The following is a 27,904-nucleotide window of genomic DNA, read 5'->3' as shown; positions in this document are numbered from 1 at the left end:
GTCGACTTTTCTGACTTTACATTAGCAAGCATAGTCTTGCGTCAGTTTAACGTTCATTTTTTTAAAGTCTTAGACTTTGTCTTTATTTAAAAGCCCAGTTGCAAACACCAAATACCTGACTCAGCTCACAACTAGAGACCGAGCATCAAATTTCCCAGCCCACTTAATTTGAAAGCCTGCCAAGCTAGGTGAAAGACCTTATAAATATGTAAAGCAGGAAGTTCAAATTACAGTCAAGTAAATCTCTAGTGATTGATGTTCTTTTCAAAACAATTTTAAAAAACTAATAATGACCAGCACAATTCTAAGACCCTCTTACCAAAGGCTTCCCCCGAATTCAGACTCAATGGTGTACTTTCAGTACTGTATTTATTTTGGATTTTTACCACTTCCTGGAGGCCAGGAGGAGGCACAGTGGGAGGATCCTAAAAAACTCAGTACCACAGCCATTTTGTTTGTAAGGCAGAGTGGTAGAATTCTGCCAGCCGGTAAAGGTTTTTGAAACAATTTTTAAGGGGGGGCGGGGGAGGGGGCGGGAATATGCCTATTGTTTTCATTTAACCGCTAAATTCATTATTTTATTTTACTTTTTGCACACATGGTAGTTACTGTGAATAAGAAATTACGTATTTTTTTCCCAAGGAATTAGAGATCTCGGAGCTAAAGGAGTCATGAATTTTGTTCCAGGATGACTGGCTTCTCTAGGTACCCTCATGAGATCAAATTGAAAAAATATTTTGATGGACATAGTTTTTACATGGCCAGGTTTGCATGCGGAGGATCTATCGACGTTTTGGAAAGGAGCAACAATTTGCTCAAGAAAAACATGATAATGCTGTTTTAAAAAGCAAAAACAAAAACAAACAAACAAAAAACCCCACATCCAAGAAGCCAGAGTGTTCCTTCAGATGTTAAAAGGGGCATTCCCCCGAGCTCACAGGCAGCCGTGGGTGCTATTGTCTTGCAGTGTCACTTAATAGCGAGCTTAGACTTTTGTCATTTGGGTGGCTGTGCTTTTAAAAGCCCAGTGTAAAATGGCACACACACTGCATTTTTTTCCGAGCTGCAGGAGGCGGGGGCAGCGGGGGATAGTGCAGACTGTAGGGACACTGCCCTCCCAGCCAATCAGCGCTCGCCTGCTTGCCATCGCAAAGTTGTTAACCCCAGAGTCTTCTGGCTGTGCTGCCTCCTCTGCTTTTAATCTTCTGTGGATATTTCTCCGATTTCTCCCAAACGCCCATAGATCCTGGGGGAAGCCACCCCATTCGGCCGCCGATCATGGAAGAAAGTATTACTTTTTATTTACCAAACATTTTAAAGATGTTGGAAGATCCGTATGCTGCCTGGAGGCTGTTGTTTCTAGAGACACAAGTATCCAGCCTATATTGTTACAATTTTTTTTCAAGAACTGCCGTCTTCTTTGCCTGCACTAATGGTAAGTTTGTAATTTTCACCATTTATGTCATTCAGTCTTCGAAAGAGCCACCGGCTAAAAAGGATTTTCATTGTGTTTCTTCTAACAAAACCAATCTTTGTATTTTTCTTTAGCTTTGATCTCTGCACGTTCTACCTAATCTTGCTTGGTTAATTTTTACCAAGAGAAAAAAAAATAGTTTTTTTTTCATTGTTAAAGCTAAATGTTTATAATATAAATTATACTTTAATTACTGTGAACTACAGAGGAACTCAGATATTTCAAGATGGACTTGTTTTGTGCCAGTAATGTTGGCAATGCCAAATATGTGCATATCCTCTTTATAAAAATTATGTCTTACCTAATTTGTCCAGGACTCAATTATCAGCAGGCAAACTATGGATATAGTTTTTTTTAAATGGACCTATTGTGGTTCTCTTGATAGATTACTTGGATACAAACTACAGAAAAGCTGCCCTTGGTATAATGAAGGTGGAGGTTGACATAACCGGGTTTATATTAAGTTATGGCTGTTACTAAATAGTGGATCTTTTATTTGCTGATCAGGTCTCAACTTGTAGTCTATGATATTATTTCTTTGAAGCTCTTCATTAGATAATCTTTGCAGATCTTGCTTATTTTTCTCCAATAAGGTACATTTGGGAGACATTTTGTAATTTTTGGCATTTTTCTAATTTTTTTTCTTTTTGCACACGGTGGGAGATCTTTTTTGTTTTGCATTGATCTGTGTTGGTGGCGCTGTAGTGCTCCTCAACAATTTATGTCAGTTTCACTAAAAGAAAAAAGGAAGAAAAAAAAGAGGTGGGGCAAGATTTGATCTATTCTCTTCTCCCTTTATTTTCTTAAAGAAAGTTCATTTTAGTCAGTGGAAATATTCAGTTGTGTTATTTAAATGTTTTCTGTGAACTGTGAACTGTGGTGAGAGCAGACATGTCGTCACAACCAGTCGAGGGAACATCAGGGACATGCATGCAGTTTGCAGTTGTTTTATCTGATCTGATTTATCATCTCTATATCACAATTATTCAATAATAAGCTGTCGATTTATCTTTTTAGTAACATTTTGCGTTTTCCTTATATTACAAAATTACATGTGTTAGTGTATTTTCAATTTAACCAAACATTTGAGTTTTAGTTCCTTCAACATTGTAAAAGTTGAATTTCATTTTGAACCTAGGGATTTCTTAAATAACTATTCTAAGTTTCTCCTGAGGTTTTTCTAATAAATAGTCATATAATAATTCCTACATTATTATTTGTTTCATTTTGAAATGATACTTCAACTGAATTTACAGATAGCCTTGTTTATAAAATAACAAATATTTTGGAATAAGATAATTTTTTAAGAATATGTGCACAGTTGCTTTTAACTTTAAAAATTTTGACGTTCACATATCTAAATGCAGGATTATATCTTTTCCATCTTTGTTCTTATTGAGAGTTATCTGATTAGAGAACATGGGATTTAGGCCCAAAGCCTCCCAAGAACAAAAATGTGTTACGATCTGACATAGGTTTTACTGGTCTCTGTAAATATTTTAGTTGTTTATGGAGATAGTAAGTGTGCCCTTAGTTCAAAAAGAAAGTGGGACAAATCAGTAACTGAACCCTAAAACATTTTTTTTTTGCCACATAAAATAAAAACAACTGAAATAGTATACTAGACCACTTTTCCATAAGATTGAAGAGATTATTTTTTGAAAGAGTGAACATGTCAAGAATTATTATTTAGTGTGTTTATCCACTTTGAAATATGTAAATGCTCGTTTCACTTTTTAATCATTTAACAGGTTGAAGTAAAAGGATGTGTGAAAATGGCTAAAAATAGTATTTCTGATTTTTGTGTCTCTATACTCTATCTACATAACCCTTTCCTTGAACTTCAAAAATAATTATGTATTATGCCCATATTTTGTTTATACTATGCTATAAAAATGTGAAAATGTTCACTGTCACATTTTAGCTATTCATAAAATGTAAATGCCCCATCAAAGCTGGTTTTTGACATTATAGATTATTTATAGAATGAAATACTGCAGGTGTAAATATATTATCTAACCCTCTGGTTATGCTGGAGAGTTTAGTTCTCTGAAGTTGATCTAGCAAATAAAATATACTTTCCAACACATGTATTGCTAAAATAGTCTGCTATTCAGAATGGTGATCATTTTTATTTTATTTAATCTCTGAAAACTAAACATGTGTATATAATGTAGCCCCCTTTTAAAAACAAACTGATGCTATGAAGTCCATATGTAGCTATGCAATGCTCTTTGTTCTCCTACATCATTGACTATTACATCATTGATTATGAAGTAACTATTACAGTTAAATCTTCACTTTTAAAAATCCTTCATATATATTTATATGACAGATAACATTTTATATGTGACTCTTACATCACTATGTATTTAAGGAGGTTGAAATCTATGAGACAAAAACAATTCACTATTTTATATTATTCTCCATTTTAAAATCCACCTTGAGCTTCATTTTAACTCTTGATTCCTTGGACATTAATTTTTTTAATTGATAACATTTTTATAGAAATTTAGTTCATGAGCTTGGTGTGATTGTGATTAGAATTATAACAAATTTTTTTACTAAAAACCTTTATTTATTAAATTTAGTAGATAGAGAACTAACTCAGTCTTTCATGGTAACAGTTGCTAGACCATGGACAATAAAAAATTGTTTTTTAAAAATCCCAAAATATCATTTTAGTCAACAGTTACATACTTATTTCTTTCTTGCACACCAATTTTATCAGATAATAGCAAGTAGCAAAATTTACTATATCGTCATATCATTTTTCTCATCCTGCCCATCCCTCTGATGGAGGGAGGGGTTAATGAGTAGTGAAATAACCAAAATACAGGTTGCAGAAAGCAGAAAGAAATCATGCCAAAGACATGGAGATCTGTAAATCAAACTCCAAACAATAAACCTCAGAAAAATGAACTTGAAATTATGGAGCTCGATCAATAACAGATAAACTGAAAATTATATTAAGACAATATAATGACCCAACTCAATTTCCTAATTTATTAACTTACATTCATTAGTATTGTTAAAGACTGAGGAAGTTTCAGGTTAGCCAAACTCATTAGGTAATAGGTAATGGTAGGGTGAGGAAACAAAGGGAAGAAAGATTTAGAGATGTTAAGGTGACCAAACATAAAATGCTAAAAATATTAGCCAGGGCTCATCTAATCTACCTTGGAATGAATTTTTTTAAAAGAAGAAAATATAAATTAAAATTCTATCCTGTGAAATCACATACAATATAAACCTGAAATTGTCTGTTTCCAATTCTGCCCACTTCTTGTGCATATTTACCTCTGTTATTTGCTAGATGTGTTACTACTTTCCATAAGACGATACAGATACACTGCTGTCCTCAGCATGGTTTTGCAAAGGAAAACAAGAGGAAAATGATACACAAAATGTGTGTTTGTGTTAGGACTTTGCTTTTGATCTTTCCAAAATGATTATCAAATGGAGAATCTAAAGGGAAAGTAAAGCAGATGTATAATTTTATAAATATTTTTATGAAAAAGTTAAAAGTAGATTTTATACTTGATTTGCTCAACATTTGTTTTTATTTTTATTCGGGGGTTTGTTTATTCTAGATCCTCCCCCATCCATTATGTATCATTCTGAAAAGATGCTAGAGTGCAATATTAAGTAAAAGAGGCAAGGATTCCTGCTGTAATGGAGTCTACACTCCAACGTGGTTCAGAGTTCTAAAGACACTGTCAATCTAAAGTCTTAGATGTGTGAGGTTCCCAAAGGAAGGCCAAAAAATATTTTTAAAATTTAGATCTGTTTAAATAGGATTTGACAAGTGGTATTCCATTGAAGGACCATTATTCGGGCATCAAGTACTCACATATTGGGGTTGGAAGAGGATGTAGCCCTTAAGCTTTAGATATAACCCAAATAGATGCTACAGATGGTTGCCTAATACAAATTCCTATTGCAAAATGAGAAATAAAACTTTGACATATTGGCTAGAGAAAAGAGATGAAGAGAGGATCACTCTGGTAGTAGGAGTTTTGTGCATGTCCCTGTGGGATCCATTTGATGAAAACATTTTCTAAAACATGGTAGGGCCTCATTTTTCACATTTTGCTCACAGTATCATCAAATAAACATCAAGGTAAATATAAACTGTGAAGATGAAGCGGGGAAATAAAATTAGTACTGAAGTATTATATTAGAACTAAAATTTTTATTTTAGAACCTTCTGTAATAAGTTCTAATGGTATATATAACAGAAATTTTAAAAATAAAAGCAGATATTTTAATTTATGAAAATAATATAATTAGACACTTAGCTAATGGTTAATTAGTTAAACATATCAGGTATGGAGCAGGAAAGTAAGACTGATGTTATTTCTATATAGATGAATTGGAGGAGAAGGAACTATTTATTAAGGAATCTCTATGTGGGTTAAGATGATCTCAGGAATAAAGTTACCAGATTATTGTGTCTTACAGCCAATTAATCTATAGTAGCTGGATGTGTTATATTATTTAGTTTGCTTTCATACTAACATAGAACCCTCCTGATAGTGGCATAAAAAATAAAGATATTTATTTTTTCAACTAAATGAATAATCAGGTGGCAAGTGAGTTCTAAGTTTGGTTCGATAGTGAGTTCTAGGTTTGGTTCAACAATGTTATTAAGTTCCTTTAACCTTTTACGTTGCCATAACATCAGCAATGTCTGTCCTCATAGTCACAAAGCGGCTGCTGCTGACCCAGGCATCATATCCTAATATTAAAATATCCAAAGTGAGGAGAGTTGCTCTTATTCATCTTGTTGTAAGGGAAGAAATCCTTTTTCAGAAGCTCCATAGCACAATGTTTCTTAGAGCTCATTGGCCAAGTTTGTAGGATGTGCTCACACCTAAACCACTCACTGACAAGGGGACTGAAATTACCAGGATTGGTTTAACTAGGGAAGATGCTTAGAAGGGTGAACACCTGCTTAATATTTACAGTTCAATAAGGTTAACACTTAATTGCTTTGCGTAAACTTGAACTGTTTTGTATAAACAGTCTTCAGTGATTAAAACATTAGTATCTGTTTTCTCAGTGGCCAGATATGTCACTCGTGGGCTAATTTTAAAAATAACAAAAACAACATTTGATTAGAGTTCACTATGTTCCAGTCTCTAGCCTAAATGCTACCTCTATCTCGTTAAATCCTCACACAAAATTAGGAGATAGGGCAATTATTATTCCCCATTTGCAGTCAAGGAAACTGAGGCATAGAGAGGTTTATACCCCTGAGGCTAGGCCCATGTTACATAGAAATGAAAAAGCTAGAGTTTGAACTTGGAAAGTCTGAAATCAGAGCCTGTGTACTTACCTCCTCTTCTTTACTATCACATGAGATATTTGTAAAATTGGTGTTCTCTAACTGTTATTTTATTTTATTTTATTTTATTTTATTTTATTTTATTGAGGCCGAGTTTCGTTCTTGTCACCCAGGCTGAAGTGCAATGGCGCAATCTCAGCTCATTGCAACCTTCACCTCCTGGGTTCAAGCGATTCTCCTGCCTCAGCCTCCCAAGTAGCTGGGATTACAGGTGCCCGCCACCACACCCAGCTAATTTTTTTTGTATTTTTAGTAAAGACGGGATTTTACCATGTTGGTCAGGCTGGTCTCGAACTCCTGATCTCAGGTGATCACCCACCTCGGCCTCCCAAAGTGCTAGGATTATAGGCATGAGCCACCGCGCCCAGCCTGACTTGTATTTTAAATGTGCTCTATGATATTACTGTTGAATCTTCTGGTTAATTTATTACTTTGTAAATCTAACGATGTTTTCCTAGAATGAGTAATTGGCCTTCTGATTTATCAGTCATATACAGATGAAATTTTGTATGTTGAATTTGTGTCCGATAGATTTGTAGTTGTACATTACCTCCTCTCTTCAGGAACATCTCATGAAATTCTTTCACACTAATTTTTACAGGGAAAAGAAGATCAAAGCCTAGAGATTCAGTGAGGCCTTATTGAAGCGGGTAAATTCATGATTCATAACATTAGGTCCAGATGGAATATTGGCATCTATTTCACAATGTATAAGGCCAATTGTATGTACTGAAATGTTTCAGTCCTCATAACTTTGGCATATATGGAAGCTTTCACCTCTGGGACATTTTGAGGGGTTTTGTTGTACTCTAGATCAGTGGATCTCAAACTTTGGTGTGCCCTAGAATCACCTAGACGGCTTATTAAAACACAGATTGCCAGGCCCCCGCCACAAGAGTTACAGGTTCAACTGGCCTGTGGTGGGGCATGAGAACTGTCATTTCTAAGTTCGCAGATGATGAGATGCTGTTGGTCCAGGCAACAATATTTGAGAACACTGCTCTAGAGTATCAGATACTGTCTGCCATGATAAGTATTTTGGCTTTGAAGTATGGATTGTAAACTTTGAAAGGGTGTCATTTAATATTTGGCAAAAGAAATTAATAAATAGGATGGTCAGGGTAGGCTGATTGAAAAGGTGAAAGCTGAGCAAAGACTTGAAAGAGGCTTTTTTTTTTTTTTTTTTTTTTGAGATGGCGTCTCCCTCTGCTGCCCAGGCTGAAGTGCAGTGGTGCCATCTTGGCTCACTGCAACCTCTGCCTCCTGGTTTCAAGCAGTTCTCCTGCCTCAGCCTTCCTGAGTAGCTGGGACTACAGCGCCACCCCACCCAGCTAATTTATGTGTGTGTGTGTGTTTGTGTGTGTGTATTTAGTAGAGACGAGGTTTCACCATGTTGGCCAGGCTGGTCTCGAACTCTTGACCTCAGGTGATCCACCCGCTCGATCTCCCAAAGTGCTGGGATTACAGTCATGAGCCACCACGCTTGGCCATGGAGGATTCTCCTTATACTTTAGCGTTAATATCACATTTAAAATTTACTTGCCAATGATTCATGAATGTATTTTTAACTTTTTAAAATAGCACTCATACTTTACAAATGATTTTTTTCAAAGTAGGTAAAAGTAGAGTTTAGTTTTGCTCAATATCAAGGTCCATCGGTGAAAGACCTGAATCTGTGTCATTTTGCTGTTCTTCTCAAGATTTTATTCCACCAACCACCAATGCCCCATATTCACTAGTAGGACATAGTATCCATGAGACTGAGAAAGGGAGGCTGCCATGCCAATGACCTATATTTAGCTCTGAAACTCAGGCCACTGCTCCAATCCACTGGAAACTCTCCATCCTCCAAGATAGAGGTCACAATCCCCAGTTGAAAAACACTGCAACATGCCAAAGAATGAAGAGGACCATTTCCAAGAGTTTAATTGCTTTGTGTTTCCATTATTAAGCTATGAGACTTCAGAAATTTTTAATTCTGAAGGTGTTCGTTCATTTTTCAAGAAACAAATTGCCAACCTAAATGAGGGAGGAAAAAATCAGCAAATTCCATGTCCTTTCTATCCTCAGAAGCCATTATAAGCTTCAAGCCATCCTTCCATACCATTGGAGGTCTTCTTAAGAAGCTGGTATGAAGTATCCTGAAGAGGCATAAGTAGTAAGTTTGGGCTAGTGTGGTCTAGTATTAAAAAGAGTCATTCAGCACCTATTTAATAGTAGACTCAGATCATTTAAAATTGCCTAAAACTCCACAACTGTGCTGTCCAATACAGTACTCACTAGTAACATGTGACTATGTGTATTTAAATTTGAATTAATTTAAATTTTAAAGTTCATTTTCCCAGTCACACTATCCACATTTCAGTTGGTCCATAGCTACACCCAGGTAGTGACTACCATATTGGACAGCACAGATTTATAGCACATTTCCATGACTGCCCAAAGCTCTATTGAACAGTCCTGGTCTAGAATGATCCTGGGTCCTTCAGATCATGTGAGGCTCACACTCTTGCGCCAGTGGTTCTCAACTCTGCCTGTATGGAAAATCACCCAGAAACTTAAAAACAAAATGTCTATGCCCTACCCTAAAAAGTTCTGGTTTAGTTGGACTGGATGGGATCTGGAAAGAAGAATTTTCCAAAGTTGTCCATGGGATCGTAGCAGTCAGGGTTGAGAATTACTAAGTTATACAGACAGGCTGACGGCTATTGAAGCAAGCCACTAAACCAAAAACTTAGGGGAGGTTTTTGTAGACTTGCCAGGCTACTTCTCATCTCCATCTTTCAAAACCTACAATCCATCTCCTAGAAGGTGAGGGAGGCCCAGACCTAAATAAAGATTAACGACGTTGTAACCAGTTCTGTGGAGTGAAGCAATAAACTGACTGCCTAATGAACATAAACTTTTGCTGGAAGAAAACCAGCCCTGTAACTCCTCTTCAGTTATGATGCCCTTCAGAGTGAGTTTTATATTATTGAAAGGCTATTCAGAAGTTAATTCTAGTCTTTAAAATATATATAAAAAGTTTTTAAATTATATATTCAAAGTAGTAGTTCTCCATTATGTTTTAAAATTTAGTATACAAATCTTATCACATTCATAAATCTTGCAACTTTTAGAAATCATGATCCTTTAAATAATATCTGGTCTTATCTGTAGCATGACTTAATTAAACACCTCCCAAATTTTAACACTGAATTTATAAATTTCGTACATATAATTGCCTTCTTTAGTACTTTGTAAACATTTTCAAGAAGCTAAAATCTTACAGATCAGATAATTTAACTTCCAAACATGGTAACTCTTAAGTTCGTTCTAATGTTTCAATAATACAATAAACTTATAAGAATTCTGCTTGAAAGTCTAATAGGCTGACCTCCTATTCCATTAGGTCAAGTGTTCTTAAATAGTACAATTACTTACACTAAAAAAAATATTGCAGTACTTTCGACAGCACATTCTAAATCTTTCTGGAGTTAAAATATGCTTACCTGTTAAAAGAACCGTTATGACCTACCCAAACAATTTGGGGTGTTACCTTCGCCAGTGAATTTTTTGGTCTGCCTTCTTAGCTTGTTCAAATTTTTTGACGAATAGTGGTTTTGGTTTGAATACAACTAGATCCTTGTCTGAGACACTGATGGGGTATACTGAGCCTTATTTATATTTACTGGTTTTTTTATATTAAAAAAAGATATTCTGAAGGCCTACTTGTCTTAGATATTGAGTCATATCATTACTTATTTTCAAGTCAGGTTAGAATCTATGGCTACGTCAGTTGAAAAATACCTGGATTTTGCACTTCCTATCCTTTTAGAATATGTAGCTGTCTTTTATCTCTAAATCTACACACCTTTGAACGTGGCAGAATGTCATATTCTTCCACATTGTCTCGTAGGGCAATCAACTCTTCCAGATATTTCTGCTCCTTGACTGACTGAATTTCTCTCATTGCTTTGTCTGGCTATGTGGTCACAAGTTCCAATGTTATTCTATTGACAAGGCTTTTTAGCTTCCAGAATAGCTGACCAGAAGCCTCTCCATCCACATTTCTATTGCAGACATTAGGAGAACACTTAAAGTACACGGCTTTGTCTGATCTGTTCCGAGTTCCTAACTTTGCCCTTTACTACCAATTGTCTAGGCCCTCAGTTTCTTCTTCTATCAAACAAGGTAATATTACTTAACCTCACATGGCTGTTGTGAGAACTCAATGAGTTAGTGCATCTAAAGTGCCTTGAATAGTGCCAGACTTGCCATAAGTACTCAAGATGTGCTCTAAGATCTGTATTTCTTAGGCAAACCTGATATCAGCGATCAAAATGGGCCTTACACAGTGCTATGGGAATTTAAAAGATCATCCCATTCAGGAGTATAGATTTTGCAGTATTAAAGATGCTCGCTGGAATAGATCATTATCTTCTCCAAGTACTCTATTAATGAGTCAGATAGAATATAAGGTTTATTATCTGCTTTTCTTTCATTAAATAAATCTTTATTGAATTTCTACTACATTAAAAAACAAAAAACAAAAAACTGCCATGAGCCATAAAGAAGAAGGTAGTTTTGACTGGAACCTCGAAGGATGGGCAGACTTTCAGCATATAAAAATTGAGAGAAGACCTTCCAGGTAGACAAAGCAGTGTGGGCACATGCAAGGATGGAAGAACGCACATGACTTTGGGAAACGCAGCTAGAAGTCAGTGCAGATAGAGAGTAAGCTATGATGTGCAGAGGTTAGACACTGGGAGAGATAGGTCCATGAGAGTAGCTTGGACTAACACAGCGAGGGTTTGGAATCCCAAGCTGGGGAACGTAGAAATCAGGCATTGCCCAGAGAACACCAGTTCAAATGCTTGTGTCAATTGCCAGAAAATGATGAAGGGATAAATAAAGAGGGAACTACTTCTTTCTTTTATTTGTCTGTTAACCCATGTGGCATTGTGGAGGAAAACTCCAACAATCTGGGTCTCTTGCCAGGTAAGTTTTGATAGGGAGAGTAAAGAGAAGTAGTAAAGGTTGGAAGTTTCGGACAATTTTCGGTAAGTGTGGACACTGGACAGCAGGGGGCAGCATAAGGGCACCAAAAAGTTGAAAGATGCAGAAGACATTAGCTTATGTAACATTTCCTGACAATTATGAGTTTACATTTATAAGGCTACTTATATTAGTAACTTAGCATTCTTCTCCCAGAAATGAACAGAGATTGACAGAGAAAAGAAGAAAAATAACAGTTGCACTATATTAGGCTGGCTAACAGCAGAATGGCACTGCTGTTTATTTGAGAGGATAGAAACAGGCAGCTGTCTGCTTATTATTTCCTTTCAAATAAATACAAACTCAGAATTCAATGCAAATGTGTACATTTCAATTGGAAAACAACCTTTATATGACTTCACGATTTTGCATTTTTTAAAATACATTTATTCGGCTGTACTGTATTCACAAGTTTTCCTAGTGAAAAAGTGGGGAAACTTGAAAAACTATATATAATTTTAAAATAAATTGAAAGTTTAATATACATGTTATTTTATATGCCAAATATATGGAATTGTAAATTTTGAATTTTTATGATTATGAAATTTTCTGGACTTTTAAATAACTTTTTTTCTTTATGTCTAAAATTCAAAACTATCTATATTTAATCAGATTTTTTTAGTGAAATTCATCTCTTACTAACCTTTTTAAAAGTTTCTTCAGCTTATTGTTTTAAAAAAGTTTGGGGCCGGGCACAGTGGCTCATGCCAGTCTTTACATTAATAAGAATAGCATAAGGCTGGGCACGGTGGCTTATACCAGTAATCCCAGCACTTTGGGAGGCCAAGGCAGGCAGATCACTTGAGCCCAGGAGTTTGAGACCAGCCTGGCCAACATGGTGAAACCTCTACTAAAAATACAAAATTTAGCCAGCTGTGGTGGCTAGCGCCTGTAATCCCAGCTATTCGGGAGGCTGAGGCAGGAGAACTGCTTGAACCCAGGAGCCGAAAGTTGTAGTGAGCCATGATCGTGCCGCTGCACTCAAGCCTGGGCAACAGAGCAAGACTCTTTCTCAAAAAATTAAAAATAAATTAATACATACATACATACATAGTTTGGATGGTTAGTGATATTAAGAGTGGAAAACTGGAAAGTTCCACGTAGATTTTTTTTAGCTCTGGAATTTGCCATGGCAAAAGCTGCATTATACTCACCTGAAATCTCTCTCTCCAATTTGTGAGGAAGATGGTAGCACACTGCTTCATACCTTCACACTTAAGGAGAAATGTCTCTGTCTGTGTTCCTTCATGATTCTTTCAATGTCTGTCACACGTTTGAAGGTTGTGATCACTGTGTGGGTTGCACTTTGTGTGCTGCTTTTGTTCCCTTATTTTGCTTTTTTATATATACTTCTTTGCATGTATTATATAATACCTCATATTTATCACTTTAAATGGCCAAATAAATTGGTGGCAGACTATTCTTATGATTATTGAATACTGATTTCCAGTTTTACTAAGGAAAATCTGAAACAATGAATACATTTGGGGATTAAGCTGGTTAACATGAAACTTTATTCTTCAATATCATAATTGAAAACAAGTTACTCTGTAAAGTAACTTCATGAAAAATTACCTATATTTTTCATTGTAATCATTTGTAAATCTGGGCATATAAAGATATCAAATTATTTAAAATGTTACCTTTCAAACCAGAGTTTACAAGCAGGGTGTGCCTGCTTGTGTTTATAAGAAGTAAGTTCACTAAGGGCAAGAACAACATTTTCTTTTATATTTCCCCTGGCATATAGTACAATGCTTTTGCACAGAGGTGGGGCCCAATAAACAAAACAAGGTTAAGAAAAACTTATTAAAGCATCATACGAAACATAAACATGTTTTGTAATGTAGATTTAAAAGTACTCTTGTTGTTGTTGTTTTTAGGCTGAGTTTCGCTCTTGTTGCCCAGGCTGGAGTGCTGTGGCATGGTCTCAGCTCACTGCAACCTCCTCTTCCTGGGTTCAAGCGATTCTCCTGCCTCAGCCTCCCAAGTAGCTGAGATTACAGGCATGTGCCACCACGCCATGCTAATTGCATATTTTTAATAGAGACGGGGTTTCCATGTTGGTCAGGCTGCTCTCGAACTCCTGACCTCAGGTGATCTACCCATCTCGGACCCCCAAAGTGCTGGGATTACAGGTGTGAGCCACCACACCCGTCCCTTTTTTTTTTTTTTTCCTTGAGACGGAGTCTCCCTCTGTTGCCTGGGCTGGAGTGGTGCAGTGGCATGATCTTGGCTCACTGTAACCTCTGCCTCCCGAGTTCAAGCGATTCTCCTGCCTCAGCCCCCAAGTAGCTGGGATTACAGGTATACACCACCATGCCTAGTCAATTCCCTTTTTTTTTTTTTTTTTTTTTTTTTCAGTAGAGACAGGGGTTTCACCATGTTGGCCAGGCTGGTCTGGAACTCCTAACCTCAAATGATTCACCTGCCTCAGCTTCCCAAAGTGCTAGGATTACATGCATGAACCACTGTCCCCGGCCTAAATGTACTCTTCATACTTCCGTCATATGTTTCAAATAGTTAAACTGGTTAAAGTGAGACTGTTATTGTTCTTGTTGTTGTTGGTATTTTTCTCAGTGCCTAAATAAGACTGTGTTAATTATTTTCTTACATAGAAATTCTCCTCACTTTCTAGTGAAACTATCAGACTAATTGCAGATCTTTTATTACTAGAAGGTTATTTTGATCTGCTTTAGCCTTTATTCTAAAGTTTGCATCTTTTCATATTAATTCTGAATCCTTGGTATCTAGTTTTAGTAACATATTTGTAAACAACACTGATTCCTGAAATCACGTTTGTCCACACTTAAGGCAGAGCTATTTCCACTAACGACCCTATAAGAACATTTTGTTTAAGTGTCAAGTGTCACCAATTACTAACTAATAGACCATAACCTCTCTGACTCAGTGATTGAAATTACGTTCCCTAGGGCATATCTTCCAGAACTTTTTCTCTTATACTCCTCTTAAGTGCTTTTTTTTACTATGTAAACCAGGGGTATCCACTCTTTTGGCTACCGTGGGCCACATTGGAAGAAGCAGAATTGTCTTGAGCCATAAAATATACAAACGCTAGCTGATGAGCTATTTTTTAAAAATCACAAAAACATTCTCGTAATATGTTAAGAAAGTTTATGAATTTGTGCTGGGCTGCATTCAAAGCTGTCCTGGGCTGCGTGTGTCCCACAGGCCACAAGTTGGAAGGTTGCAGGTTGGACGAGCTTGATAAATATATAGTTAGAAAATACTAAAGGCATAGTTTCTTTAGAAATCACATGTCTCAAAGTAAATTATCTTTGAGAGTTGAAAGAGTTGGGAAGGGTCGAGTCTTTTCAAAGCTGAGGAGATAGAAGCCCAGGGAGATTAACATCAAGATCATTCAACTAGGTGAGCCAGGATTGAAACTTACATTTTTTTTAAATAAAAGCTTGCAAATAACTACGTAATACAGTTAAGGTAACCTAGCATGGATTAATTTTTAATTCATTGATGACTAATTATAAACATGTCACATGGCTTAAAAAAATTTTTGCTTTTTAAAAATACCCTTAGTAACCAACATGATGGGGACGGGCACAGTTGCTCATGCCTGTAAGCCCAGCGCTTTGGGAGGCTGAGGTAGGCAGATCACCTAAGGACAAGAGTTTGAGACCAGCCTGGCCAACATGGCGAAACCCCATCTCTACTAAAAATATAAAAATTAGCTGGGTGTGCTGGTGGGCACCTGTAATCCTAGCTACTTGGGAGGCTAAGGTAAGAGAATCACTTGAACCCGGGAGACACAGGTTGCAGTGAGCTGAGATCACACCATTGCACTCTAGCCTGGGTGACAAGAGTGAAGCTCCATCTCAAAAAAAAAAAAAAGAAAAAAAAAAACCAACATAATGGACACAATACTATTATAAAATGAGACTTTTTCTCTGCACATAAAAGGGTTTTGTTTTTTATTCCCACTGAGAATTAAGAAAAAGAGAATATTTTAAGAAAGACCATTATACAGAGGATAGTTCAAAATTCATACTGAAGAGCTATTGCTTTTCAAGTAGATTGTGCAAGTTTAGCTATTTGAAAAAGCACAGTTATTGGAACAACTCAAGAAAACAAAGGCAAAAAGAGTTCTGTTAAGACAGAAGAAGGGAAACTATATATTGGAAATACACACAATAGCGTCCCCTACAAGCCTGGTGTAAAGAAGCTTATATATACATGTGTGTGCACACTAGTATTTTTGTGAATTGAAAGAGAAAGGATAGGGTTTGAGAATTTATTTAAGAAGGAACGCTTTTTTAAAAATTCAGAATAGCATTTCTTTCTCTTAAAGGTCTAGGTTTTTAGTATTTTTGTTCAAGGGAAAGAATGACTGACAGCTAGTATAAACCCAGCTTAGCATTTATGTTAAAATGAAGGTAATTAGAACCTGGCTCAGAATACTCAGAGGCAACTGACTTTCTACCCTACACTGAAAATTATTCCTTATTCTTTCTTCAAGAAAAAATGGGCTGGGCATGGTAGCTCAAGCTTATGGTCCCAGCACTTTGGGAGGTCAAGGCAGGCAGATCCCTTGAGCTCAAGAGTTCGAGACCAGCTTGGGCAACATGGTGAAAATACAAAATTTTCTCTGCAAAAAATACAAAAATTAGCCAGGTGTGGTGGCACATGCCCGTAGTTCCAGGTACTCGGGAGGCTGAGGTGGGATGATTGCCTGAGCCTGGGAGATCAAGGTTGCAGTGAGCCGAGATTGTGCCACTGCACTCTAGCCCAGGTGACAGAGTGAAACCCTGTCTCAGAAAACAGAAGACAAGAAAGAAAGAAAGGGAGAGAGAGGGAGAGAGAGAGAAGGAGGGAGAGAGAGAGAAGGAGGGAGGGAGGGAGAGAGGGAGGGAGGGAGGGAGGGAGGGAGGGAGGAGGAAGGAAGGAAGGAAGGAAGGAAGGAAGGAAGGAAGGAAGGTGAAAAATGCAAGACTGGGCATGGTGGCTCACGCCTGTAATCCCAGCACCTTGGGAGGCCAAGATGGGTGGATTGCTTGAGTCCAGAGTTAGAGACCAGCCTGGGCAACATGGTGAAAACTCATCTCTACTAAAAATACAAAAATCTAGCAGGGTGTGGTGGCATGCACCTGCAGTCCCAGCTATTTGAGAGGCCAAGGTGGGAGGTTGGCTTGAGTCTGGGAGGTAGAGGTTGCAGTGAGCTGAGATTGCACCACTGCACTCCAGCCTGGGCAATAGAGCCAGACCCTGTCACACACACACAAAAAAAAAAAATAGAAGGAAGGAAGGAAGGAAGGAGAAAATGCAGTTCAGGTGACAGAGCAAAACCCTGCCTCAAAAAAGAAGAAGAAGGAGAAGGAGGAGGAGGAGGAGGAAGAAAAATGCTCAGCTTTTTTGTGAAATAATAATAATAATGGCAATGTCTAATACTTACTGAAATCTTATTATAATGACTGGTGCTGAAGCTATCTTATAAGATTTTGTGGCCAGGCTCAGTGGCTCACGCCTGTAGTCCTAGCACTTTGGGAGGCCGAGGCAGGCAGATCACCTGAGGTCAGGAGTTCAAGACCAGCGTGACCAACAGGCAGAAACCTCATCTCTATTAAAAATACAAAATTAGCCGGGCGAGGTGGTGCATGCCTGTAATCCTAGCTACTCAGGAGGCTGAGGCAGGAGCATCGCTTGAACCTGGGAGGCAGAGGTTGCGATAAGCCGAGATTGTGCCATTGCACTTTAGCCTGGGCAACAAAAGTGACTCTGTCTCAAAAAACAAACAAACAAACAAACAAACTTTGTAGAGATTAAAAGATAGTGCTTGTGAAATACCCATCCCGAAGTAAAAACTCACAGAATTTGGTTACATGAATTATTTATTGATTCCAAACAACTGTAGAGGAGCAAAAAAAATATGACTTCCAGGTTTTTTGGCTGGGCTATGAATAAATTGACACAAGACAGACTAACAAGAGAAAAACCATACTTAATTATGCACATACATCCCACAAAATATGAGACTCAAAGAAGAATCAGATGATGGAAGCTTATATAGCATCCTTAGCTACAGAAAAGAATAGGAGCTGGGGGCTTTTGATGGTGGTGGGTGGTGGGGAGCACACAAATAATGGGAGGGTGAGGGGAGAAATTGTATGGTGAATAAAGATTGTCCTGTTATGCATATAAAATGGTCTCTTAGGTAATAAAAAGTTGTCTGGAACAGCCCTCTTCCTGTTACGGATACTTTTACTAATATAGATTTCCTTTACAGACGCAAATTTCTTTTACAAAAGTATAGCAGAAATACAGGTTCAGTAGCTGGCTACTTGCAGAATTCACTTAATAAGGAGGTGTGGTATAACGAAAGTGACTTTTTGTTCCAAAGCTAGCTTAGGGGAAGAAGTACAGGCTTCCTGCCTTAAGGGTACTGCTTCACTTCTGGAGCAGAAAGCAGACACTTTTAAAAGGGGGCCTAACATGAATGGCACACAGTGGAGGAAGCAAACAGGTGGGGTATCCATGTGCTAGTTTGGTGCCTTATCTACCAGGCAGTTGAGTTGGCATCTTCATGGGCCAAAAATTATCCAGGTGGGAGAGAGTTTTGTAGCAGGCATACTGTATTAGTTTGCTCTTGCATTGCCATAAATACCTGAGACTGGGTAATTTATAAAGAAAAGAGATTTGATTGGCTCGTGCTTCAGTAGGCTTTATGGGAGGCATGGTCCTGGCATCTGCTCGGCTTCTGGGGAGGCCTTAGGAAACTTACAGTCATGGTGGAAGGTAAAGGGGAATGAGACTCTCATAGCCAGAGCAGGAGCAAGAGAGAGAGAGAGCAAGCGGGGAGGTGCTACTATGCTTTTAAACAACCAGATCTCATGAAAACTCACTCACTGTCACAAGAACAGAACCAAGAGGATGGTGCTAAATCATTCATGAGAAATCCACCTCCGTGATCCAAGCAGCTCCCATCCAACCTCACCTCCAACATTAGGGATTACAGTTCAACATGAGATTTTGGCAGGGACACATATCTAAACTACATCACATGCTTCTGTTACCAGAAAGGAGTCCCAGTCCAGACCCCAAGAGAGGGCTCTTGAATCTTGTGCAAGAAAAAATTCAGGGCAAGGCCACAGAGTGAAATAAAAGTGAGTTTAGAAAGCAAAGTAACAAAAGAATGGCTACTCCACACACAGAGCAGCCCCAAAGGCTGCTGGTTTCCCATTTTTATGGTTATTGCTTAAGTATCTTCTAAACAAGGGTGGATTATTAATACCTCCTTTTTTTTAATTTATTTTTTTTTTTTTTTTTTGAGATGGAGTCTTGCTCTGTCGCCCAGGTTGGAGAGCAGTGCCATGATCTTGGCTCACTGCAAGCTCAGTCTCCCGGGTTCTCGCCATTCTCCTGCCTCAGCCTCCCCAGTAGCTGGGACTATAGGCACCCGCCATCACGCCCGGCTAATTTTTTGTATTTTTGGTAGAGACGGGGTTTCCCCGTGTTAGCCAGGATGGTCTCGATCTCCAGACCTTGTGATCCACTCGCCTCAGCCTCCCAATAAAACATGTTGCAGTAAAGAAGTTGGATAAAACCCACCAAAACCAAGATAGTGATGAGAGGGACCTCCACTACACTACCACCAGCATCATGACAGTTTTCAAATGCAACATGTTTTATTGGTAAAGTCTTTATGACCTGTATCTTGTGCCGACCTCCTATCTCATCCTGTGACTTAGAATGCCTTAAGTGTCTGGGAATGCAGCCCAGTAGGTCTCAGCCTCATTTTACCCAGCCCCTATTCAAGATAGAGTTGCTCTGGTTCAAACACCTCTGACATTTGGGGCTGTAAATTGACTATTATCTCTCAAAGCAGTCTCCTGATGGGTGAGAGTTCCACTCTGGAGCTTGGAAGCACGTAGATGAACTTGCCCTGTAGGGGGTGTCTGGTGATGGGGAGGTAAAAGGTTATAATTGCATTTCTAAATGACTAAGTAGGAAGTGGGGTACAGGGAAAATGCACAAAAGAGAAAAGAAGAGAAAACAGTAAACTATAATCGTAACTTTTTCTATTTTTCTTAGAAAAAGGGGGGTATTCTATAACAAAGGATGGCTTTTCAGTACTACTACTGTATCTGCAACTTCTCAGAATAACCAGCTCAAATATGCCAAAGAAATATATTTTGGGGGTGGCATATTCCGGTCTCCCACTGTCATATTTTGGAGTTGTATGTCCTGATCCCCAACACAATGCCTGCAGATAGGCATTAATTATCTCTATGTTAGAGGAAGCTGAAGCTCATAGAAGTTATAAATTTCATTCATGTTTACAGAGCTAGAAGAAAGCAGAGCTGAGATTCAAACCCACATCATGTTTGACTCCAGAGCCAGACCTTTTAACCACTACACAAGACTATATCTCTTAGCAATTTGTTTTCCTAAAGCTGTCGACCTAAGGGAAGAAGCTAAGACACAAAATACAATTTTAAGAGTTTATTTAAGCCAAAGTGAGGATGGCTGCCCAGGGCACATCCTGGAGAGTGCTTCCTTGGCCTTTGTTACAAGCATGTTTTTAAAGGCAAAAGGGAAAAAGGAATGGGCTCTTTGACAGGAATTCTCATTGGGTTACAGAGACCACATTGATTACTGATTGGCTATACTTTTTTTTTTTTTTTTTTTTTTTGAGACCGATTCTCACTCTGTCGCCCAGGCTGGAATGCAGTGGCGCGATCTCGGCTCACTGCAACCTCCGCCTCCCGGGTTCAAGTGATTCTCCTTAGCCTGGCTAAGTTTCATATTTTTAGTAGAGATGGGGTTTCACCATGTTGGCCAGGCTGGTCTCGAACTTCTGGCCTCAGGTGATCCACCCACCTTGGCCTCCCAAATTGCAGGGATTACAGGCGTGAACCACCACGCCCAGCCTGACTATACGTGTTGAACTATGGAATATAAGTTATGGTGTCCAGTATGTGGCATTTCTAGCTTAATTTATGGCTACTTGGTGTCAGTCTAGAGCTCCCATCAAGTGGCTTCAAGAGATAATTATTTAACCGAAGGAGGAAGTGAGACATGACTGCTGTCGCATTTCAGTGCCTCTCTGGGCCTGCTGATAATGTAAACGGGCTTCCATTCCTCAGAAAGTTTCTTTTCTTTTCCAAAGTTCCTGCATATATGTGCTAGCAACCTTTATTGCTGCTTTCAAAAAGGGGAAATCAGTGAGCAGAGAAAACTCAGGAAAAAAACTTTTTTTTTTTAATGTTTCTGGGGTGGTGATAAGGAAGAGGCTTCATACTGAAAGTTATAGCAGTAAAAATTACAGGTAAATATCTTATCACAAAATAATGCAAACATATCATAGATTTCCTAAACTTTGCATTGTACTAGACATTCTTTAGAGTACAGTGAGGAAACACAGCAAGCTAAATTAAAAGGGGTGGAGAAAAGACAATTTTAAAAATAAAATGGGTGAATTTTGGTTTTGCCTAAGATTTCCTTTTTAAGGAAACATTCAAAGGGCCCAACTCTAGCAATCAAATCTGTGATTAATTACATGATTTGAACAGGTCCTAGATTTTCTGTTCTAATGTGTTCTTTTGGGAAATATATCCCCTTCCCAACCATGATGGTGAAACTGAAACAAAATTATGTGGTATTCTTTTTTTTTTTTTTTTTTTTGAGACGGAGTCTCGCTCTGTCGCCCGGGCTGGAGTGCAGTGGCCGGATCTCAGCTCACTGCAAGCTCCGCCTCCCGGGTTTACGCCATTCTCCTGCCTCAGCCTCCCAAGTAGCTGGGACTACAGGCGCCCGCCACCTCGCCCGGCTAGTTTTTTGTATTTTTTGTAGAGACGGGGTTTCACCGTGTTAGCCAGGATGGTCTCGATCTCCTGACCTCGTGATCCGCCCGTCTCGGCCTCCCAAAGTGCTGGGATTACAGGCTTGAGCCACCGCGCCCGGCCGGTATTCTTCTTTAAACTTGTATGCTACTTTGGAATTTTCAAAGATTTTTCACCATATTGTCTCATTTATTGTTCATAATGCCCTAACGAAAGAGAATAAGTATTCTGTAGACCATGCATGTGAGATACTTATGGCTCAGAGATCAAATCCTTTCTATAAAGTCCTACTGCTGGTAAATGGTAAATACTAGATTTGGATCCAGATCAGGAAATATGGAGGCCCATGTTCCTTCTGGAACATCCTGCTGTGTCTCACTACACTATGTGGCTACCTTGAATGCAAATTGTTACTTATCACTGGACTGTTTTCACACACAGCACTCACCCTGAGGCAAACAGTAGCAACCTGTGCAAAGAGGCCTTGACCCCCTGGGGAGCTAGCTTGACCAGATTTGGAGATTGGGCAGCCACTGTGCAACTACCAGATGAAATCACTTGGCAATGAGAAGAAAAGAGGCAGCAGGGCTCCTTGTAGACATATGCATAATACAAAACTACTAAATATACATAGAAATGATACAAAACTACTAATAATACAACATATGAATGATACAAAACTACTAAATATACCTAGGAATGATACAAAACTACTAATGATACAAACATATGAATGATACAAAACTACCAATGATACAAACATGAATGATACAAAACTACTAATGATACAAACATACGAATTATAGAAAACTAATGATACAAACATGGATGATACAAAGCTGCTAATGATACAAACATGGATGATACAAAACTACTAATGATACAAACATATGAATGATACAAAACTCCTAAATGGAAACAAAACAAAAAGATCTCAGAAGGTGAATGTCCTCTTTTAAATAAATTAATTTTATATAGTATCTTTCAGGCATTTGGCTTCATATGAGAATTTCTTTTCTCTTTCCTTAGCTAAGAGTTTTGAAGCCTTTACAACACAATATTATGTTATATACTGTACATATGAAAAATAAATCTCAGAAGAGTAAAATGATCTATTCGAAAATATAGGGTAAAAATATCATTCAAACAATAGCTTATGTTTATTAAACATGACTTTTGTGTCAAGCCCATGCTATGCTGTTTTTGTTGAATTCTTGCAACAACCTAGGTAATAGATTCTGTTATGATTCCTATTTTATGGATGGGGAAACTACAGCTTTCAATAGCTTAAATTAGTGTCAAAATCTTTTAGTTAAAGTTCAGTGTATTCATTTTACTAGAGAAATTTTTGGAAAGAAATATAGCTAAACATTTCTAGTTAATTTGTTATTAAACCATATATACTATCAAAGTGTAGCAATCTGCTCAACTCTAGTACCTGCCAGAATTTCATCCAGTTTTATATTTTAATGTCTTATACAATTTTTAGCAGGATGAAACATTTTAAGACAGTAATAAAGATAATATTTTACATTTATAAGATCTTTCTGCCTTTTCAAAGTTTATTTGGCAGACATAAGTAATTAGATGGATAACTTGATTGGAAAAACTTCTGTTTCCTTGAATTGCCTAAAATGACATTTCCTAAAGTGTGCTTTTATAGAACTAAAGGTAATAACAGTGTACAGAAAGGGGTTCTATGGTCAGAAACTTTGGAAAATACTGTGCTAAGCATCAGTAAATGGGTTTCTTTTCTGCAGGACTTCCCTGAGCCTATACATGGTGAGCCTATACCTATCTTAAAGAGGAAGATTTAATAAGTATTATTTCCCTAACTTATTAGTTTTATATGGAATTCTTTACATAACTCTCATTTCAGAACATCAGTATTTTATGGTGCCTAGTTTTTGAAAACGCTAAACTAATATCTGGGAAGAAATACTGATATTTAAATACTAGGTGCTTGTCATCTACTCAGATGGCTGGTGAAGCAGCTAACCTTCATTTGTGTAGACTTGTCACTATCATTATTCAAAGAACAGCAGACATTTGTTCTGTGCCTTAAACCATGAAAATTTAAACCTATTTTCTTTCCTTTTTTTTTTGACTCTGTTGCCCAGACTGGAGTGCAGTGATGCAATCACAGCCCACTACAGCCTCAACCTCCTAGGCTCAAGTGATCCTCCCACCTCAGCCCCCAAGTAGCTGGGACTACTGGTGTGCACCACCACACCCTGGCTAATTTTTGTAATTTTGTAGAGATGTGGTCTCATTATGTTGCCCAGGCTGGTCTCAAACTCCTGGGTGCAGGTGATCCTCCTGCCTCAGCCTCGAAAAGTGCTGGGTTTACAGGTGTGGGACACCACACCCATCCTAAACCCATTTTTTATTTTAAATGTACTATTCGGATTATATGTGTTCTTTATAACAATGAAAAGTCAGTGCATTCTATACTTTAAGAGGGTAATTCTTAAGTAAGTTATTTTATAGATGCTGGATAAGTATCTCTGTCAAATAATAGTCTTAGAAGAGTATGTAATGAGATGGGAGCATTCTCAAATTATACTGAGAAATAGGCTGGGCATGATGGCGCATGCCTGTAATCCCAGCACTTTGGGAGGCTGAGGCGGGTGGATCACTTGAGGTCAAGAGTTTGAGACCAGCCTGGCCAAAATGGTGAACCCTTGTATCCACTAAAAATACAAAAATTAACTGGGTATGGTGGCGGGCACTTGTAATCCCAGCTACTTGGGAGGCTGAGGCAGGAGAATCTCTTGAACCAGGGAGGTGGAGGTTGCATTGAGTGGAGATCATGCCATTGCCCTCCAGCCTGGGCAACAGAGTGAGACTCTGTCAAAAATATATATATATTGAGAATTAAAGGCCACAAAACAGAATAAACTATACTATCTCAATATTGTAAAACCAGCCAATGAAAGGCAAACACAAAAACTAACAAATAGGGTCAGGCATGGTGACTCACACCTATAATCCCAGCACTTTAGAAGGCTGAGGCAGGAGGAGTGCTTGAGGCCAGGAGGTCGAGATCAGCCCAGTCAACATAACAAGACCCTGTCTCTAGAAAAAAATTTAAAAATTATCCAGGCATGGTAGCATGCACCTGTAGTCCCAGCTACTGAAGGCTGAGGCAGAAGGATCACTTGAATCCAGGAGTTTGAGGCTGCAGTGAGCTGTGATAGCACAACTGCACTGCAGCCTGGGCCACAAAGTAAGATCCTGTGTCAAAACAACAACAACAAAACTAACAAACAAAACCAGAAAAGACCAGAAAAAACAGAAACACAAAGTGTTAAACTTATTATAAATAAATCAATTAAAACAAAAAATATTATCTCATTCCAATATGCATGCTGCTGCAATGCAACTGTCTAACGTTTTGACTTATGTGTCTCATGTTTGGGAAACCAAATTCAGAAGAAATATTAAGATCGGGATGTGGCTTTTACCTGTGTCAGTAACTCACGTAGAGAAGTCAGGTAGGTCTTTGGTTTCTGAGCTTCTACAACTTTAACTCTGGAAGATACATCATGTACTCTGTTCCAACTTGGGAGGTGCTGATGATGATGGCTACTCTGTGTCCCTGGCTATGTCCTGAAGCTTAACTGATTTTTGGCTTCAAAGTGGTCTCATTCTTGTGAACAAGTATTTAAACAATGATTATAGAAGGTACTGGGAAATCACTTTTTGGGGGGCTTTGGTAAATGTTTAATCAATGTGTGCAGGCACCACTCGGCCTATAACTCTTCCAGTTCACGGCTCAGCTCACAGTCTATTTTCCTCCCACGCTGTCCTAAAGAAATTGGGTTTGCTGTGACCTCCTCATTCTTTTTGATTCTCCTCCATCTCTTCCTTGAAATGCTGACCTCATTTGGCTTGTCTCCAGGCTTCTCCCAGCCTCGCCCTCCGTTCTTGTCCTGGGTATCTTTTAGATGTTGGTATTCCCCAGGGCTCCTCTCTCACTCCCTGAGTGAGTCTTCACACCGTGAATCCCACTCCACAGGCTTCCAGTCATTCACTTTCCCTTCCCTGCTCTGAAAGGGAAGGGGAACTAGGTTCACAGTGTTTACCTAAGCAATTGGAACAATGTTACTCACGGTGTCATGGAGAAGAATAAATACAGTGAAAGATAAAATATTTTATTTCACTAATCTTAATTTATTATATGATAAGATAATTATGTACCCCAAGTTTCAGTAAGAAAATAGAAAGGATTTCCTTCCTCGGGTTATAAAAGCAAAAGCAATTCATGATATTTTCTCTCTCGAAGCCCTTTTTCCCTGACAGTCATTGTCTACCACCCACTAATAAATTGTACTTAAACCTTCCAACATACCTTTCTACTTCATTAACAATTTTTCTAATTCCTCTAAATTTCGTTCCTTCACCCGTCATGGACCATCTGTACCATACTGATTTGTTTGTGTGTTACTTAGTAAAACTAATGCTTAAGTAGTCTATCTACTCAAAAGTGTAAGGCACTGGCCGGATGCAGTGGCTCACGCCTGTAATCCCATCACTTTGGGAGGCCAAAGTGGGCAGATCACCTCAGGTCTGGAGTTCAAGACTAGCCTGGTCAACACGGCGAAACCCTGTCTCTACTAAAAATGGAAAAATTAGCTGGGCGTGGTGGCACACGCATGTAGTCCCAGCTACTCAGGAGGCTGAGGCAGGAGAATAGCTTGAACCCAGGAGGCAGAGGTTGAAGCCAAGATCATGCCACTGCACTCTAGTGTGGTCAACTCTGTCTCAAAAAAAAAGGTGGGGGGAGGTAAGGCACTAAAGGTAGCGTGTTCTCTCGTATTTTTGTCTTTCTACCCCTTACAGCCTTGCACCAATGCCTGGCCTACACATAGTAATCTGTCAGTATGTGCCAGTCAATGGGTTTAATGGGTTGACAGTAATTTAACATAATCCAGTTTAGATAAATACCACCAAATATTTCTAAAATGTATATGGTTTAATTTGTACATTTTTCTAAGACAGGCTTTTATTCTGAGAAATTAATCGCTGGGATGAGACATGGAAGAGACTACTGTATACTTCCTCTGTTAAGTACTAAATTATTATTTTTCAAGTTCAGTTTCTCTACAGTTTCCTGTTCATGCCTCCCACCACTTCTCCAACTGCAACTAGTAGTATCCCCCTTAAAATGCTGTCATAGAGGTCTCAACTGCTTGCCAGCGCAGTGAGGAAAAGATCAGATGATTTACAGCACTGGTCCCCAGCCTTTCTGGCACCAGGGACTAGTTTCATGGGAGACAACCTTTCTATGGATCCAGGGGGAGGGGGTGGTTTGGGGATGATTCAAATGCATTACATTTATTGTGCACTTTATTTCTATTATTATTACATTGTAATATATAATGAAACAGTTCTACAACTCATCATAATGTAGAATCAGTCGGAGCCCTGAGCTTGTTTTCCTGCAACTAGATGGTCCCATGTGGGGACAGTGATGGGAGGCAGTGACAGATCATCAGGCATTAGATTCTCATAAGGAGCATGCAACCTAGATCCCCCAATGTGTGGTTAAGAATAGGGTTTGAGCTCCTATGAGAATCTAATGCTAGGTGAAGCTTGGGTGGTAATGTGGGCACTAGGGAGTGGCTATAAATACAGATGAAGCTTTGCTGGCTCGCCTGCCACCCACTCTTTGCTGTGTGGCCATCTACACATTACACATTTACAATAAATGTGTAAATCCCAATACATTTACACATTTATTGTGTAAATCCTAAGGTTATAGAAAACCTAAACCTTAGGTTATAGAAAACCTAAACCTTAGGATTTACACAATAAATGTGTAAAGACATTCTATTTCGATTACATAGAAAATCTAAAATGTATTGTGTGTCATTTTTTTTTAAATCCCAATACTGCTGCAACTACAATTCTCAGATAGTCCCATTTGTTTGAATCACACATTTTTCTTTTCTTTTCTTTTTTATTTTTTGAGGCGGAGTCTCGCTCTGTCGCCCAGGCTGGAGTGCAGTGGCACAATCTTGGCTCACTGCAAGCTCTGCCTCCCGGGTTCACACCATTCTGCTACCTCAGCCTCCTGAGTAGCTGGGACTACAGGCGCCCACCACCACGGCTGGCTAATTTTTTGTATTGAATCATGCATTTTTCATTTCTTTGTTGTTGTTGTTAAACTTCATATTGAAGACAAGGTTAAACTGAAGTAACTTTGAGTCCATCCTGCTACTATTT

The 27,904-nt window shown here is 38.5% G+C and overlaps 1 protein-coding gene across 2 annotated transcripts in view; it reads left to right on the top strand.

Moving 5' to 3' along the window:
- The first annotated feature begins 731 nt into the window (after positions 1 to 731).
- EPC1 (enhancer of polycomb homolog 1) overlaps positions 732 to 27,904 on the top strand; it is a 113,172-nt gene continuing 85,999 nt past the window's right edge. For both annotated transcript variants that reach the window (XM_050805445.1, XM_050805443.1), the window contains exon 1: positions 732 to 1,435. In XM_050805445.1, the coding sequence (XP_050661402.1) occupies positions 1,433 to 1,435 (3 nt within the window). In that variant the 5' untranslated portion in view covers positions 732 to 1,432. The remainder of the gene's footprint in view (positions 1,436 to 27,904) is intronic.

The sequence above is a fragment of the Macaca thibetana genome, chromosome 9 (assembly GCF_024542745.1).
Source record: "Macaca thibetana thibetana isolate TM-01 chromosome 9, ASM2454274v1, whole genome shotgun sequence".
Lineage (NCBI taxonomy): Eukaryota > Metazoa > Chordata > Mammalia > Primates > Cercopithecidae > Macaca > Macaca thibetana.
This window is presented reverse-complemented; position numbering and strand designations above follow the sequence as displayed.